Here is a 15,328-nt window from a genome sequence, read left to right as displayed (position 1 = left end):
CCCCAGGACATGTTTGGGTGTCCAATCACAGTGTTTTCTGACAGATCCCAGACACCCACAGAAAAGCATTTCACCCAAAAGCAAAAAATACTGTAGAGTCTTTGACTTTAAAGCATAAAAAAACAAAGAAAAGCATTTTAAAATTGTGGAAAAAAACTAGAGATTATGTGATTGGTTATTATAAATTATGTTAGCTACAGTCTTCCATGATGCTGCTGACATCTTTGTACAAAATATATGTAAAGCTATTCCTTTTATAAAGGTAAGCTTTTACTCAGTTCAATCAACATGTCCACAACTGACTTGCCACCAAAACTATAAATGTTATTTCAAGGCTCTTACCTTTCCCGTGGGGAGTAATAAGGACTACTATTTCTGCAGCACTGTAGATGCTGTCCATGGTGCTGATGCGTGAAATAACTGTGTTGACGTTCTGCCATCCAGTGGCTAACTCTGTGAACTCCTCATCGTGCTTTCTGGAACTAAAGTGTTTGTTCCTACCCGGACGACAAAGGTTGTTGCACCGTGAATGCATTTTCGTTACGTTCCCGTTTTGTAAGTGTCACTATTTTGTCTTTTATATTACAGTAGAGGTTACGTTTAAGCGTAGCAGCACACGTAGCAAGGGTGAAACGTTTTATTTCGCGTGAGGTCAAAATTTCACGATGTTACAAACACAGTTTGCTGCTTTCAAGTTGAAGCTCTAGCCTGTTAGCTTTAGCTTCCCCAGAGAAGCTAACCTGCGAATTGAGTTCATTTACCCCAACATAAAATGTAAATTACTAAAATAGCGACATTACGTTTGCATAAACATGACCCGCAGTCCTAGCTTAGGCATCATAAACCTAATACAAGTGAGAGCATGTTTAGCCTTATAAAAGGTGCGAGCTGTAATTGACCTTATGTGGTTGTAATAACTTCGTTTGTATATTTCCACCTCGTTATCCAGCCAATGGATTGACATCAGCCATCAGAGATGCTGCTGAAAGATCTGCCCAGGGAGGCCCTGATGCGGCCGTTGTCTAGGAATGAAGTAGTTGGCATGTTATTCAGGTTGACCGTCTTTGGTGCCGCCACGTACTACAGCATCAAATGGGTCTTAGATGCAATGGATCCTACCTCCAAACAGAAAAACCAAGCCAAGAAGAGGGTATGTCATGCACCAGCACACATTATAAACACGTAATCTGTAAAATACAGTAAGCTCAAGGTTGATGCCTTTATTGAACAGTGTTACAGAAATGCTGCCAAGGTCAGGCGTTTTTCCTGGCTTATAATCCAGCAAGCACTATCTGTTCTTGTACACTGAAAGCATGATGTAAAGATGCTTTGAGATTAAAAGAAAGATTGGCTCAGTATTGTGCACAATGTCTATTATCATTTTGTGTCTTCAACTAAGAAGTGTTTCTTGACCCTTCAGGCAGAGCAGCAGATGAAGAGGATTGGTGTTGAGGGGGTCAGACTTACAGAATATGAGATGAACATTGCATCTCATCTAGTTGATCCACAAACTATGAAGGTAACGGTTGTAGTTGTCAGTCTTTTTTTTAATGTTGCTCAGAGATTTATCAATAACTTCACCTTCCTGCAGGTATCCTGGAGAGATATTGCAGGTCTGGATGAAGTTATCAATGAGCTTCAAGATACAGTCATCCTGCCCTTTCAGAAGAGACACCTTATGGCGAATTCCAAACTATTTCAGCCTCCTAAAGGTACCGCAGCATGAAATCTAATCTAATCTGGAACTGTTCTGATCAGATTTTACGCTGACTCTTCAAACAGGAACTCTTATGCTTTTTATTATTTCCTGTCATGTTGACGATAAGGACAGTGTACATGCAAGCATTCCTTCAGACTTCTCTAAATACTGCTATAAGTGCTGACAAAGGATGAACTGAGGGGCTGCACTAAGATCCTGTATAAGATAAATAAGGATTATTTTTAACTGTGTCATACAGTGCTACTGTAGTAGTGTCTGTGATCCAGCTGCAGAGATGTTTAATCTTTATGTTCCCTTTAAGGAACATAGAAGGTTCAAATTTTACATACGGAGATGAAATTTAACAAGGTTAAAACAGTTACATTCAAAATTTGTTTTAGGGTGTTAGATCAATTTTTTAAAATCAGTTTTTGGGAGTGGAAAGCTAGTTCATTATGTAATTCATTGGTTAATGCTAACTAACAGAGTCGAGCTCCACCTCCTGACATTCAGTTTTGTTGTAGCGAGAGGACTGACAGTGACTAATAAAAGAGACCACAGAGCTATATTTTTGTTTTCAGGTAAAACCAAATTTAATTCTCTGTGGAGGATTGATATTTTCCAAAGTGTAATGGATTATTACTCTGAGTTTTCAGTCTTGCTGTGTGAGTTGAAGAAAATGACAATTTGGCAAGCAGTTGAGTCAAAACCCCCTAAAGCAGAGAGACAAATCTCAGACAAGTTGAGTTCATCAGTGAAGACTGGCGCAGACTGGTTTCAAAGTATTGGCAGTCTATCTAGTTTTATAACCTAAATGAGAACACAGTTATTTGCACATTTCTGCCAATCTTTCGGAGAGTGATTGCAGTCAGACTGCGATTATTTGGAAATCGGCCACCAAGCGACCTGTGCAAACTCTTGCAATCAAAAGCAGTCACTGTAAGTACTTGCAATTGGTCCCCAAATGCTAAAAAATTCAATGTAGTCATTAAGCAAACACCAAGCTTTCTTAGTTGCAAGGAGGTTGCCATCCCATTTCTACTCTGGTGTGACTGAGCCATTGTGTCATTTGGTTTTTCTAGTTATTCAGAAATGTTACTGTAAATGCAGTATAACTTTCTATAACCTTGTTCTTTGTGTATTTTACTTTGTTTCTAGTGAACTGTATGTTAAGTTAAGATTAGTCAGTTGCCCAGTGAAGATTTGTGCATGTTCAGGATCATGAACTCACGTTTAAAAACCTTCAAATTACCCTTAAGTTCATCATGAAAAATGAGAATCTGTAGCTGTAAGAATGAGAACAAAGTTACTGTTAGATTTTAGATGTCCTTTTTTCCCCCATCATGAACATTAATGTGGATTTGCATCAAAAACTAGCTAACATGAAATCACCTTCTAAAACTGTGGTTATAATTTTCTAAGTTTATATTTTTGCCATCTTCTGCCTAATGACTGTCAAAATATCTACCCAATGAATAGCACTGCGATTTTAATCTGCCAAAAAAAGCAGGATTTATCCACTTGGCAGCGTGACAGTGAAGGATCACTAAGAGGAATGTTTTGCTTTCTGTGGATAGTCTTTACCGTTTGGCACAAAGCTTTACACATAGCTTCAGGATGAGTCAACCTCCAAAATTAGCTACTTTGGGAATCAAGTTCAGTCTCTAGACTTCAGGCTTTGTTTGTATCACATCATTTAAAACAAACCAAAATGAAAAAAATGCTTCTGAGAAGAGATCGAGCCAGATTTCACGTGTTGCAAATGTCAGTGCAGTTGCCAGTGAAGGTTAAAATGAGTCAAGTTAAAATTACAAAGTCTATAAACTGCAGAAGTGAGAGTAAAAATCTGTTTTGTTTTTGTTCAGACATTACAAGATGTGATGAGAATCACTGTATTTAAATTTTTTACTTTCGTCCTCACAGGTGTTTTATTATTCGGTCCTCCGGGCTGCGGTAAGACTATGATTGCCAAGGCAACTGCCAGAGCGTCGGGATGCAGGTTTATCAACCTTCAGGCCTCCACGCTGACTGACATGTGGTACGGCGAGTCACAAAAGCTGACTGCGGCAGTCTTCTCGTTAGCTGTCAAAATTCAGCCTTGTATAATTTTCATCGATGAGATTGGTAAGCTTCATTCGCAGGACGCATGTCAGAAGTGTAGAATGTTAGTTTATTGCACTAGTGAGCTAGCTTCATTTTCATTCATTCAGATATGACAGATATTCTTTAATATGCATTAAAATCTTTCCATGGTTTCTAAGTGGATTTGACCTTGTTATTAAAACATTGCAGTACCCACAATAGCTGTAATTTAAACAGAATCTAAAATGTATCTTACCTTTTTGTTAATCTTGTCTTTAAATTATATGAGTTCAATATAAATACGTTAGCAAGTCCTATGCACTCATTGGCCCCACATACTGTGTCATAGTCACTGCTGCAGAGCTGGCCAAATTAGCTAGATTAGTCTTGTGTAAATGTTTTCTATGTGCTGCATGTTAGAATCATTTCTAAGGAATCGCTCCAGCATGGACCACGAGGCCACAGCCATGATGAAAGCCCAGTTCATGAGTCTATGGGATGGCCTGGACACCTCATCAACCACCCAGGTAACACAACCAGAATGCTTTCTTATACTGTAATGCAATTGGCTAAAATGCTCTTAGCTTGCACAATGAGTGAACGCTGGCGCGACTTGCTGTCGCTACTCACCGGTATCTTTTTATCTTTTATCTTTTTATCTTTTGTAAACGCCTTGCTTTTATCTTGCTTTTTACTCTACTGTGTACAGTGACCTTGAGTGTTTTGAAAAGTGCTTTCAAATAAAATGTATTATTATTATTATTATTATTATTAATTGCCAGAAAAAATTGCAATGCAGCAGGTAGTTCCTGTGAAATAATGTATTAAAACTGTGATTCTCAAAATTTAGGTTATGGTGATGGGAGCCACGAACAGGCCGCAGGACGTGGATCCAGCCATTCTCCGCAGGATGCCCACAACTTTTCATATCGGCTTGCCAGTAAGATGTGTGCAAATACACAAGGAGGCTTTATTCTGTCTACAGTTATGTCCATATATTTCTGGTCACTGACAGTTACCCCTCAACCATAAAAGGCTGATAGGGTATTATTGTCACCCCAACAGGCAAGTAGGCAGGGTGGACACCCAAGTTTGTGAGTGCAATCATTTCTGAATAAGGCAGTGTAGGATTTTGAAATTCAAACTTTAGGTCCATCTACTACAAATCTCAGACAAGTTTGAATTTCAGTGACCTCAAGATCAAGGTCAGAGGCCAAGCTTTCTGATAATCATGTGAACACCATAGGAGAATCTACTAGGAGCCTGAGGGGTAGCGCTGGCAACCACCAGTATTTTTTGTCTGTGTACACCGCCACGGTGGATTTTATATAATATATACACACGTGTGTGTGTGTGTGTACATATATATATATATATATATAAAAACACCCAGCACGCCCCTGCGGGCGGTCTATCCTTCAAGCTCGGGTCCTCTACCAGAGGCCTGGGAGCTTGAGGGTCCTGCGCAGTATCTTAGCTGTTCCCAGGACTGCGCTCTTCTGGACAGAGATCTCCGATGTTGTTCCCGGGATCTGCTGGAGCCACTCGCCTAGCTTGGGAGTCACCGCACCTAGTGCTCTGATTACCACGGGGACCACCGTTACCTTCACCCTCCACATCCACTCGAGCTCTTCTCTGAGCCCTTGGTATTTCTCCAGCTTCTCGTGTTCCTTCTTCCTGATGTTGCTGTCATTCGGAACCGCTACATCGATCACTACAGCCGTCTTCTTCTGTTTGTCTACCACCACTATGTCCGGTTGGTTAGCCACCACCATTTTGTCCGTCTGTATCTGGAAGTCCCACAGGCTCTTGGCTCGGTCATTCTCCACCACCCTTGGGGGCATCTCCCATTTTGACCTCGGAACTTCCAGGTTATATTCGGCACAGATGTTCCTGTACACTATGCCGGCCACTTGGTTATGGCGTTCCATGTATGCCTTGCCTGCTAGCATCTTGCACCCTGCTGTTATGTGCTGGATTGTCTCTGGGGCATGTTTACACAGCCTGCACCTGGGGTCTTGCCTGGTGTGATAGACCCCAGCCTCTATGGATCTTGTACTCAGAGCTTGTTCTTGTGCTGCCATGATTAGTGCCTCTGTGCTGTCTTTCAGTCCAGCTTTGTCCAGCCACTGGTAGGATTTCTGGGTATCAGCAACCTCCGCTATCTGCCGGTGGTACATACCGTGCAGGGGCCTGTCCTTCTGTCCTTCCATGATGGTTCCTCGTCTCCCTCCTCTTTCTTGGGTTACTGCTGCCTGAGGTATTCACTGAGCACTCGGTCAGTTGGGGCCATCTTCGTGATGTATTCTTGGATGTTCCTTGTCTCATCCTGGACTGTGGTGCTGACACTCACCAGTCCCTGGCCCCCTTCCTTCTGCTTAGCGTACATCCTCAGGGTGCTGGACTTGGGGTGAAACCCTCCATGCATGGTAAGGAGCTTTCTTGTCTTGATGTCAGTGGCTTCTATCTCCTCCTTTGGCCAACTTATTATACCAGCTGGGTACCTGATCACGGGCAGGGCGTAGGTGTTGATGGCCCGGATCTTGTTCTTACCGTTCAGCTGACTCCTCAGGACTTACCTGACCCTCTGCAGGTACTTGGTGGTTGCAGCTTTCCTAGCTGCCTCTTCATGGTTCCCATTCACCTGCGGGATCCCCAGGTACTTGTAACTGTCCTCTATGTCTGCAATGTTGCCTTCTGGTAGCTCGATCCCCTCAGTTCTGACTACCTTCCCTCTCTTTGTTATCATCCGACTACACTTCTCCAGTCCGAATGACATCCCAATGTCATTGCTGTATAGCCTGGTAGTGTGGATCAGTGAATCGATGTCTCGTTCACTCTTGGCATACAGCTTGATGTCATCCATGTACAGGAGGTGGCTGACAACTGCTCCGTTCCGTAGTCGGTATCCGTAGCCAGTCTTGTTAATGATCTCACTGAGGGGGTTAAGGCCTATGCAGAACAGCAGTGGGGAAAGAGCATCTCCTTGGTAGATCCCGCACTTGATGGTGACTTGTGCTATGGGCTTGAGGTTGGCCTCTAGTGTTGTACGCCACATCCCCATTGAGTTGTGTAGCACTACGGACGATACCTACAGCCACGATACATGTATATATATATACATATATATATATGTATATATATATACACACACACACACTGACATATGAAAATATGCCCATTAAATGGAAGAGTTACCTAAAAAACCAGCACATGGAATATCCACTAGGGATTTACTGGCTTCTGATAACCAAAAAAAAAAAATCCCTGAAAATGAGTTCACCCCTCATTTTAGAGACCTCAAACTCTACACTACACTAACTCGGCTTTCCAGCTGTACCTCTGCCAGGTTTGAAGTGGATCAGATGAACACTTGTCAAAGTTGGAGAACACCAGAGGAAGCACATGCAAACATTCCTCAATTTATACAGGAGATGTATGATGTATGATGATAGGCTAGACAGCAATTTACTTTCCTAATATGAACGACTGTCCTCTCCTTTGCAGAACACAAGGCAGAGAGAAGAAATCCTGAGACTCATCTTGGCAGGAGAAAACGTAAGATGGTTTCTTTTTATCTTTATCAACAGCGGAAAAAAATTGTTCAGCTCTGCTGTTATCTTGTTCCATTATCATAGACTCATTTCACACCTGTATTTCCAATGTCACGCCACATTAAAATGAATCAGATCACCCATGATTAGCTGGCATTTGATTGGCAGCAACAAGCACAGTTCAAAGATTAGTGACAGCTCAATTCTGTATGATCATCTCACATTGCTTGACGTCTTTTCTGCTCAGCTGAGCAACGCAATCAATCTGAAGGAGATTGCTGAGAAGACAGAAGGCTACTCTGGGAGTGACCTCCGGGAGCTCTGCCGCGACGCTGCCATGTACCGAGTACGGGACTATGTCCGCAAGGAGCAGATGAGGCAGATCGCTCAGCAGCTGCAGGACTGCCAGGAGGAGGAAAGGTGTGACTCATATTCAGACACCCACAAGATTTCATAGCACTTGTGTTCACTAAGCTTCAGTGACAGTTTGCGACTAGAACAGGCTGGGGGTTCTTTTTAAAGCACATATTACATTAAGTGATGTTTGTACTGGTACACAGCCTCACATTCAACTTCATATTCCCACAAATATACCATTACATCCAGTTTTCTTCACAAATATTCACACTTCAAGACCTCTCAATAGTAGTGATTATAATACAACATAAAAGGAAGGTCGCTCTTAATTAAAATGATTACATCCCGATTTCTTACATGCACAACTGTCAGCATCGCACAGTACTGTTATTAAACTAGGCACTGTCAGAAATGGATGACTGATTTTCATTATGTGAGCATATATAAAAGACTTGTAGAAAAGATTTGTGAAAATATCTGATCTGGGTAAGCTTTTGTTCAGCTGTTGCTAAGCGACTACTGAAACCGCTGTTGGTGCAAGTCATTGTTGCTGAAAGAGTATTTTTAACTTTTAAGTGCTGAGAACTCTGAGCAAAAGCATTCATGGATAGGCTCTTTCCAATTATAAAACCAAGGAGAAGAATCTGAAGGTTAGAGCAAATGGTGAAGGCTCTCAACTGCATCACTGTAGTTCTCAGTAATCATTACGATAGTGAAATCACATATTTCACGCAGGATGGTAGGGGTCTTCCAGTTTCAGTGTGCACATTCATTCTTAGCACGTAGAGCATGCAGTGTGTTTGCACCAGAAGTTTACATCTTATCTCATTCAGTCAGTTTGCATCCTGTAAGATTTAATTTTTCACAATCAGTGACAGATTTTATGAAACAAGAGAGTGAAACATCAGGCTTGGGGGTGCAGAATTGGCCCAGCAAACTCTAATCCAGCCCACTGGATGGCTTTGGGAAATGTAAAGGAGAGCATAAATTGTAGACTTTAAATTGAATTTTAGTTGAATTTAGATGGGAGTGGGGGGTTTACACTGGATCCACAGTAAAAATAAATAAATAAATGAATAATAATAATAATAATGAAAGGAGATTTTCTGTAAATTAACAAAAACTTTCTGCTTCATAATTAAAGGAATGAGCTATCAGAAATTTTACTGTGATTTTACACGTATTTCATACAATTTAAGCCCAAAGAGTTGTGCTCTTTCATTAACCTTCAACAGCAGTATTTCTGTATTATGTAGAAAAACAGAGCTATACTGTTAAACTGGGGTTTGGGTTTTTCCTTTTTTCCCTTCATAAAGATATCTCTGGGAATAAAGGTGCAGTTAAACTTCTTTACACTGACAGAAAGGGGAGTTTCACTGGTCTGGCCCACTTCAGCTCAAACTGAGCTGTATGTATTGTAAAAAAACCCAACAAATTATTTATTTTATTTTATAGCAAAGAGAGCATATGTAAGTGTCTACATTTCATTTGTGAAACCTTTGGAATTTTCCATGACCTAAAACATGAGATTTGAACAAAAGTCACAAAATTACAAAAAGACGACACATTTCAAATAATTTTTGAATGTATTAATGAAAATGATCCACTGTTACATATCTGTGAGGGGTGAAAGTATGCGTGCTTTCAGTATTTGGTATGATGCTCTTCTTGAAAATAACTGCAGCAAACCATTTCTGGTAACTGTCGGTCAGTCCTGCACTTCCACTTGGAGGAAATTGAACCAATTCAAACGCCCAAAATAGCTTCATCTTGGAGTTGCGGTTTTCCAACAGCTGCTCAGACGCCTTCCACGTCTTCTAAGTTGAATGCAGTTGGATTCGGGCCATCCCAAAACATAAACTTTATACTTCTTTCACCAGTCTGTGGTTGAAGTACATTCGTGCTAAAAGTTGGTGACGTACTGCGCGGCCCACTTTTTCTTCAGACCTCGGACAGATGTCCTGACATTTTCCATTACAATCTGACATTGAAATTCAAAATGTGTTGCTCCATCATGGCCCAGATGCTGCAAAACAGACACAAAGCATGACAGGATGATTATGCTTCACAGATGGAATTAGGTTATTGTGTTGGAATGCAGTGTTTTCCTCTCGTCTGACAGAAGAGATGGGTTTTTTATTTGAGCCCAAAAAGATGCTATTTTGGTCTCATCTGTCAACAAAACATTGTTCCAAAAGCCTTCTGGCATGTCTGTGTGATCTTTAGCAAACTGCTGACGGGCAGCAGTGTTCTCTTTGCAGCCCTGCCATGCACACCATTGTTGCTGGGTTTTCCCCTGATGGTGCCAATGCGAGAGATCAATTTTCTACTTTTAGGATTTAGTGTGGAAATCTGATGCTTTAGGTCATATTTATGTAGAAATCCATAAAATTTCTCCTCCGACTCTAGTACATGTTGTACGCTGTGTGCAGTATAGAAGTATAAACCTGCTATTAGGCCTCTGTGCCTGACCTCTGATCTCTTGTGTCCTTGGCTCCAGACCTGTGGATGAGGAGCGTTTGCGACCAGTCACCCAGCTGGACCTCCTCTTCGGCCTGGACAAGATGAAGGAATCAAAGAAAGCCACAACCTTCATGCTACCCATCATATCAGAGGTTGCTCTGGATTAAACGCCATCTGTGGACCACTGAGGAAAAGCGAATTCTTCCAAGCTCTGTCCACTGTGCGTTCCAACTTGCCAAGCAGAGACTCTGAGAGTGTTAGAGGTGTAGTTGAAAAAGGCAGCAGACAGACATGCTTTTCTTAAACTTAGTTTCCCAGACAGGGAGTTATTCTGAGCATGCTTATCTTAAAGGACACACGTCATGTGTACAATTACAACATATTTAGAGTTATGAGGTCAGTCTCCTTTGAAAAGCACGCAAGGGCACTGTGACAGCTTGTTTCAGAAGAATACAAAGCAAAGACCATTTTAAAATCACCAAATGATCTTACCTGCTGTAAAGGATTCATACATAACCCTACCACTGACTTCCATATGATGATGATGTTTGAGAACTTCATTGTGTGTTTTCAGATGAAGGTAATCCTTCGAGTTCCAAATCAGCTTTTACACCAATCTTTGATTTTTGGGGGAGTAAAAAAAACAACCATCTAAATCACTGTAAATCATATTATCCCAACACTCTGGAAGGAACATTTCAGCTTCACTTTGATGCTGTTGAGTCACACACAGCGCATGCTCTGCAGAAGTTCTTATATGATAGCAAAGTGTCTAGCAAACACTAGGAATTTTAGCTTCAGTGTCCAGAAAAAGAGGCAGAATCAGACAGCCGTGCATGCTCTACTGCATTACTCTTTAAAACAGAAGATTTAAGTTTTACTATTGGAAATCAATTCCATTTCCATTTTGCAACCTGTGTCGTCTTTATTGATCCCTGTCAGATTATAATGGAAGTAACTGTAAATTTGTTTTGGTTGATGTACTCATATTTCATATTTTATTTTCCAACGGCTAATTAACTTTTTTTGTTGTGGTTGTTGTTTTGGGTTTTCTTTTTTTTTTAGGTGGTTGGTTGCATCCTTACCTTGGAAAGTAAGATGAGAATGCATATACCTCATTTGATCCTGTAGTTATGTATTACTCATGTACAGTTGTTGCTCCCAAGGAGCATTTTGAAGAATATTTCATTTGAAATTCTGTAAGATGTAAATGTCTACTGCATGTTTTTAGATGTAAAATCAGCTCTTCTGTAAATGGCAACAAATCATGGTGTAACTGTAAGGTTCACAGGCATTTGGTGATGGAAGTAGGGATATAATTTTGTAATTTGGCCGCTGCGCACCACCACAGTGGTGATGTGATTAGAATTGTAGAATTTCAGGTTTAACTGAGAGTGTTGAGCAACAGTGTTACAAAACTATTTTAAAGCCATTTTAATGTTTTCATTTCCAAAAAGTAGGAGTAGCTAGGGATATTTTTTCATTCATTTACAACAGTTATTGCACAATTTTTAAACTCAAGCCAGAAAAGAGACCTTTTTATTCTTATGAAGAAAATGCCTGAGCATTTGGTCGTGGGGATTACTTCTACACACACTGACCTCATTACTTGAAATTTTGGCCATGTTTGATGTTTTCATCCAGTACTGTGGCATTATATATATATACATGACAAAAATTAGGGGAACAAATAGTAGGTCCTCTTTAAAAGCATGCTCATGGCTTCACTATTTCTCGCCAGCATCACACTCTTAACTTCTGTTTTTCACTCCTTTCTCCACTCCCCTTACCTGACCTCTTTTCTTGTGAATTAGGTAACCTTAGCCTGCTCACTGAGGTGAGACGACTAAATAAAACGCGAGTCTAAGACAACAAAGATCTCTCGTGGCACTCTTAGAGCAGTCCTACAGGTGGCAATATTACCTCAGTAAACAGACTTTTGCTTCTTTTGGATCTGGCAGTCCAAAGAGTAGCTGAGGGCAAGTGGCACAGTTATCACGTTGTTTTAAAAACCACAACTTTGTCGAGCTTTTGAGAAAGTGCCAGCAGCCGGAGCTCCTGAACCCCAAACACAACCTTCACTCTTCTCTAAAAGCAATCTTTGTCTGTGTGTTGTTATTTACAAGGGACTGACATGTCTGAATGCAAATTGCAAAGCACTTACTTTTTATGTGGAACGAGGGTCGCTGTAATAGAAAATACAGCTGTAGTCATGAGTGATGTGATCCAGGAGCAGCAATAAAAGAAGAATAATGACAATAATCATCATCTTGTAAATAAAAGTAGGAATGTATTTAATTGTTGGATCAGCACTCCGTCCTTTTCAGTAGATCTGCGGTTTGTAAAACTGGAAGCAAAATGTTGGGTTGGAGTTGAGGCCAAGATTGAATAAAGCTAAATGTGATGTATTCCCCTTCAGTGCTGTTTTTAATGCTGCTTTAATGTCTTTGTATCTTTTCCACGATGATTTCTCGTGGTTAATTTAGCCATTCATGCTGGTAATGTGAGACTTGTCGGACTATCATTAGTGAGATCCTATTATGGTGATCATTTTCATGTCCTGTTCTGCGCATTATTTAATCAAACACTGACAGCAGTTTTCATCCACCACACAATACATCCAGGTTTTCTGTTGTCAGATACTTTATGGAGAGCATGGTTTTCACATCCAAATGCTTCCCATCAGCTGTCAGTAGGAAGTTGTGTCAAGCTATTCTGACTCCCCTTTGTATGAAACTCTTCATTTTTTTGCCGTATACTCACAGCATGTGTTTATTGATCTATCTGTGGGTCTCGTACAGACCTTCTTCCCACGCAGTCTGAGTAGGCCAGGGTATATTTGCCACTAAGCCACATGGTGGCACAGTATCTTCACCGTGCTGTTACTGAAGCAGTTGTTACCGACTTGTTTTTATTTAGAACAGTTTTATAACATGATGGTAGTACAATGAAACGGAGAAACTCGTTTGTTTCTCCCTCATTGGTTTATCTAGTGATATTTGGATATGTGTTGCTTTTGCTTGGAGCGCCTCAGGTGACAGTTAAAGGTCAAAATGTTGCCATGTGAACCAGTTATTGTGTCAGTGCTGCTTGAACATCTTAGTTGCCTTTCGGGGAGAAAGGTGGCGCCGATCCAAATTCTTTCCGTTAGTGCAATATCACAGCAGATCCTTCGTCAGTCATGTTGCAGAAACGGTGCCCATGTCGTATGTGTGTATGCCCAATGTGAAAAATATCTTTAGTTACCTTGAACATAAATAATATCTCTTGTCAACCAGCAGTTACATTGTGTTTCACTTTTAACATAAGCAATATAAAATAAATGCTGCTCTTCACCTCAATGTGAGTCTACTTCATCTTGTTGTGCGTCTCTTTCCCCTGTATCTACACACATACAGACAAACATCCCGACCTGAAACTGGTGACCGTGGCGAAAAAGCAGTCAACCTACCGGAAACCCTGACTTAGTCACTTTGTGCAAGCGTTTATACAATTTATTTAAGTGTGACGTAGATCTATCAAGTGAAGACTGTTTATACTCGTTTTCTTCTTATGGTCCAAAGAGCAGAAAAGCATAACATTTTGTCAGGTACTTCACTGGAAGTCTGAATTATCATAAACTGTTTGTAATTCTGTGGCTGTTCCAGTCAGTCTGTACCCTTTAGGCATGCAATAATAACCCATTGTTGGCCATAATCAAGCTCTTGCTCTTTTCACTCTGTTGCTGTTTACTCTAGCTTTATTGCCACCATCTAACAAAAGCCTTGCATCTCTAATAAGTCTACTTTTCAGGACTTTCTGACAGCCAAACAGTTTTAAAATTACATCTGAGTTTTAATGGATGTCCAGACAGTTTCTGAAAGGTCACGAAACTGGAATTATCCACATATGAGTACGATGCAAAATCACATCCAGTGAGTGAATAAAAGGTTTTCAAAGTTTCCATATGGCAGCTAGTACATAATAATAATCCTACTTTCAGCTGCTCCCTCGTCTCAAAGGGTCACCACAGCAGGGAGCACAGCATGTTTGGCAGAGTTTTACACAGGATGCTCTTCCTGACACAATCCCAAATGGGATTTGTGTTGACAACCTTTAGCTTGTCAAGTGTTAAGCGCTACACTAACTCTAGCCTAGTGCATAATAACCCTCTGCTTTAACCCACTGCTAGACACCCTCAGAACTCCGACTGCACGCATGGATGGATGCATTGCCACATTCCCAGAGGAGGCGTCCAGATCATAACCCTAAAACGTAGCCCTGACCTTTTTTTAGCAGCACCATGAGGCTGACATTTTGTGTTTTGAGAGAAATGTCTTGACAGTTATTGATGGATTGCTGAACTTTACTGCAGATACTGGACGTACCTTAGATGATTTCTAAAAATACTGATACTCCTGTACATCTTTATCTACTATCATTTCTTTCTTTCTTTTTTTCCTGCAAATGTAATGACATTGCCATCAACCTTACTGAGGGTGTCATGAGTTTTATTAAACATTTTATATCCTCACAATCTAAATTAGGGTTGCAAAAAATTATGTTTAAGAAGGCGCTAAGGGTTTGTGTAACACTGCTATTGTTAGCATGTAGTTTTTATGTATTATTTTTATAACTGAAAAGACAGATTGGTCGAGGCTTTCCTGGCTTCAGCCATTAAACACAGTTTGATTAAAGTTTTACCTGAAATCAGGCTAGGTGTTGTTGGTTTTTCCTCCATGTGTAGGAAACTGGGACCATAGAATTTTCAGTCAAGTTACTTAAACATGGAGGTAATTACAAATCACAAAATTATTTAGTTCATTAAATGTGCGTGTTAAATGTCCATCATGCCTTGTATCAACAGCTCCGGCTCCTGGTGGTTGTGTAGCAGTATAAGGCCAAAAGATGCCATCAGAAATGCCTGAGAGCAAGATGTACTTAATAAAGTAACTTCACATATCAAATTGAATAAGATCAAAATTAAAGACATTGCTATTTCAGTGACATAAGAGACCTTTAGCTCACGAATGGATGTGTCAGTGAGTGGACGTACATGAACTGAAAAACAAATGATTGCTACACAAAGCTGCAACTTAAGACATGAACAATCTCAGACTCTATCCATCCTTCAGTGCTCAAAATACCCTCCACACAGGGTAGATCCCAGCAAACTACATGTGGGCCAACATGC

At 40.6% G+C, this 15,328-nt stretch overlaps 1 protein-coding gene across 1 annotated transcript; it reads left to right on the top strand.

The window, feature by feature from the left end:
• The first annotated feature begins 410 nt into the window (after positions 1-410).
• On the top strand, positions 411-13,496 carry atad1a (ATPase family AAA domain containing 1a). Its single transcript, XM_003445661.5, has 10 exons — positions 411-555; positions 950-1,150; positions 1,421-1,519; positions 1,592-1,712; positions 3,623-3,823; positions 4,202-4,308; positions 4,632-4,721; positions 7,289-7,339; positions 7,583-7,755; positions 10,193-13,496. The coding sequence occupies exons 2-10, from the start codon at positions 977-979 to the stop codon at positions 10,320-10,322; spliced, it is 1,146 nt and encodes a 381-aa protein (XP_003445709.1). The 5' UTR covers positions 411-555; positions 950-976; the 3' UTR covers positions 10,323-13,496.
• Positions 13,497-15,328: the final 1,832 nt, after the last annotated feature.

The sequence above is a fragment of the Oreochromis niloticus genome, linkage group LG12 (genome assembly GCF_001858045.2).
Source record: "Oreochromis niloticus isolate F11D_XX linkage group LG12, O_niloticus_UMD_NMBU, whole genome shotgun sequence".
In the NCBI taxonomy this organism is placed as follows: domain Eukaryota; kingdom Metazoa; phylum Chordata; class Actinopteri; order Cichliformes; family Cichlidae; genus Oreochromis; species Oreochromis niloticus.
Note: the sequence above shows the minus strand (reverse complement) of the source record. Positions and strands in the feature narration are given on the sequence as shown.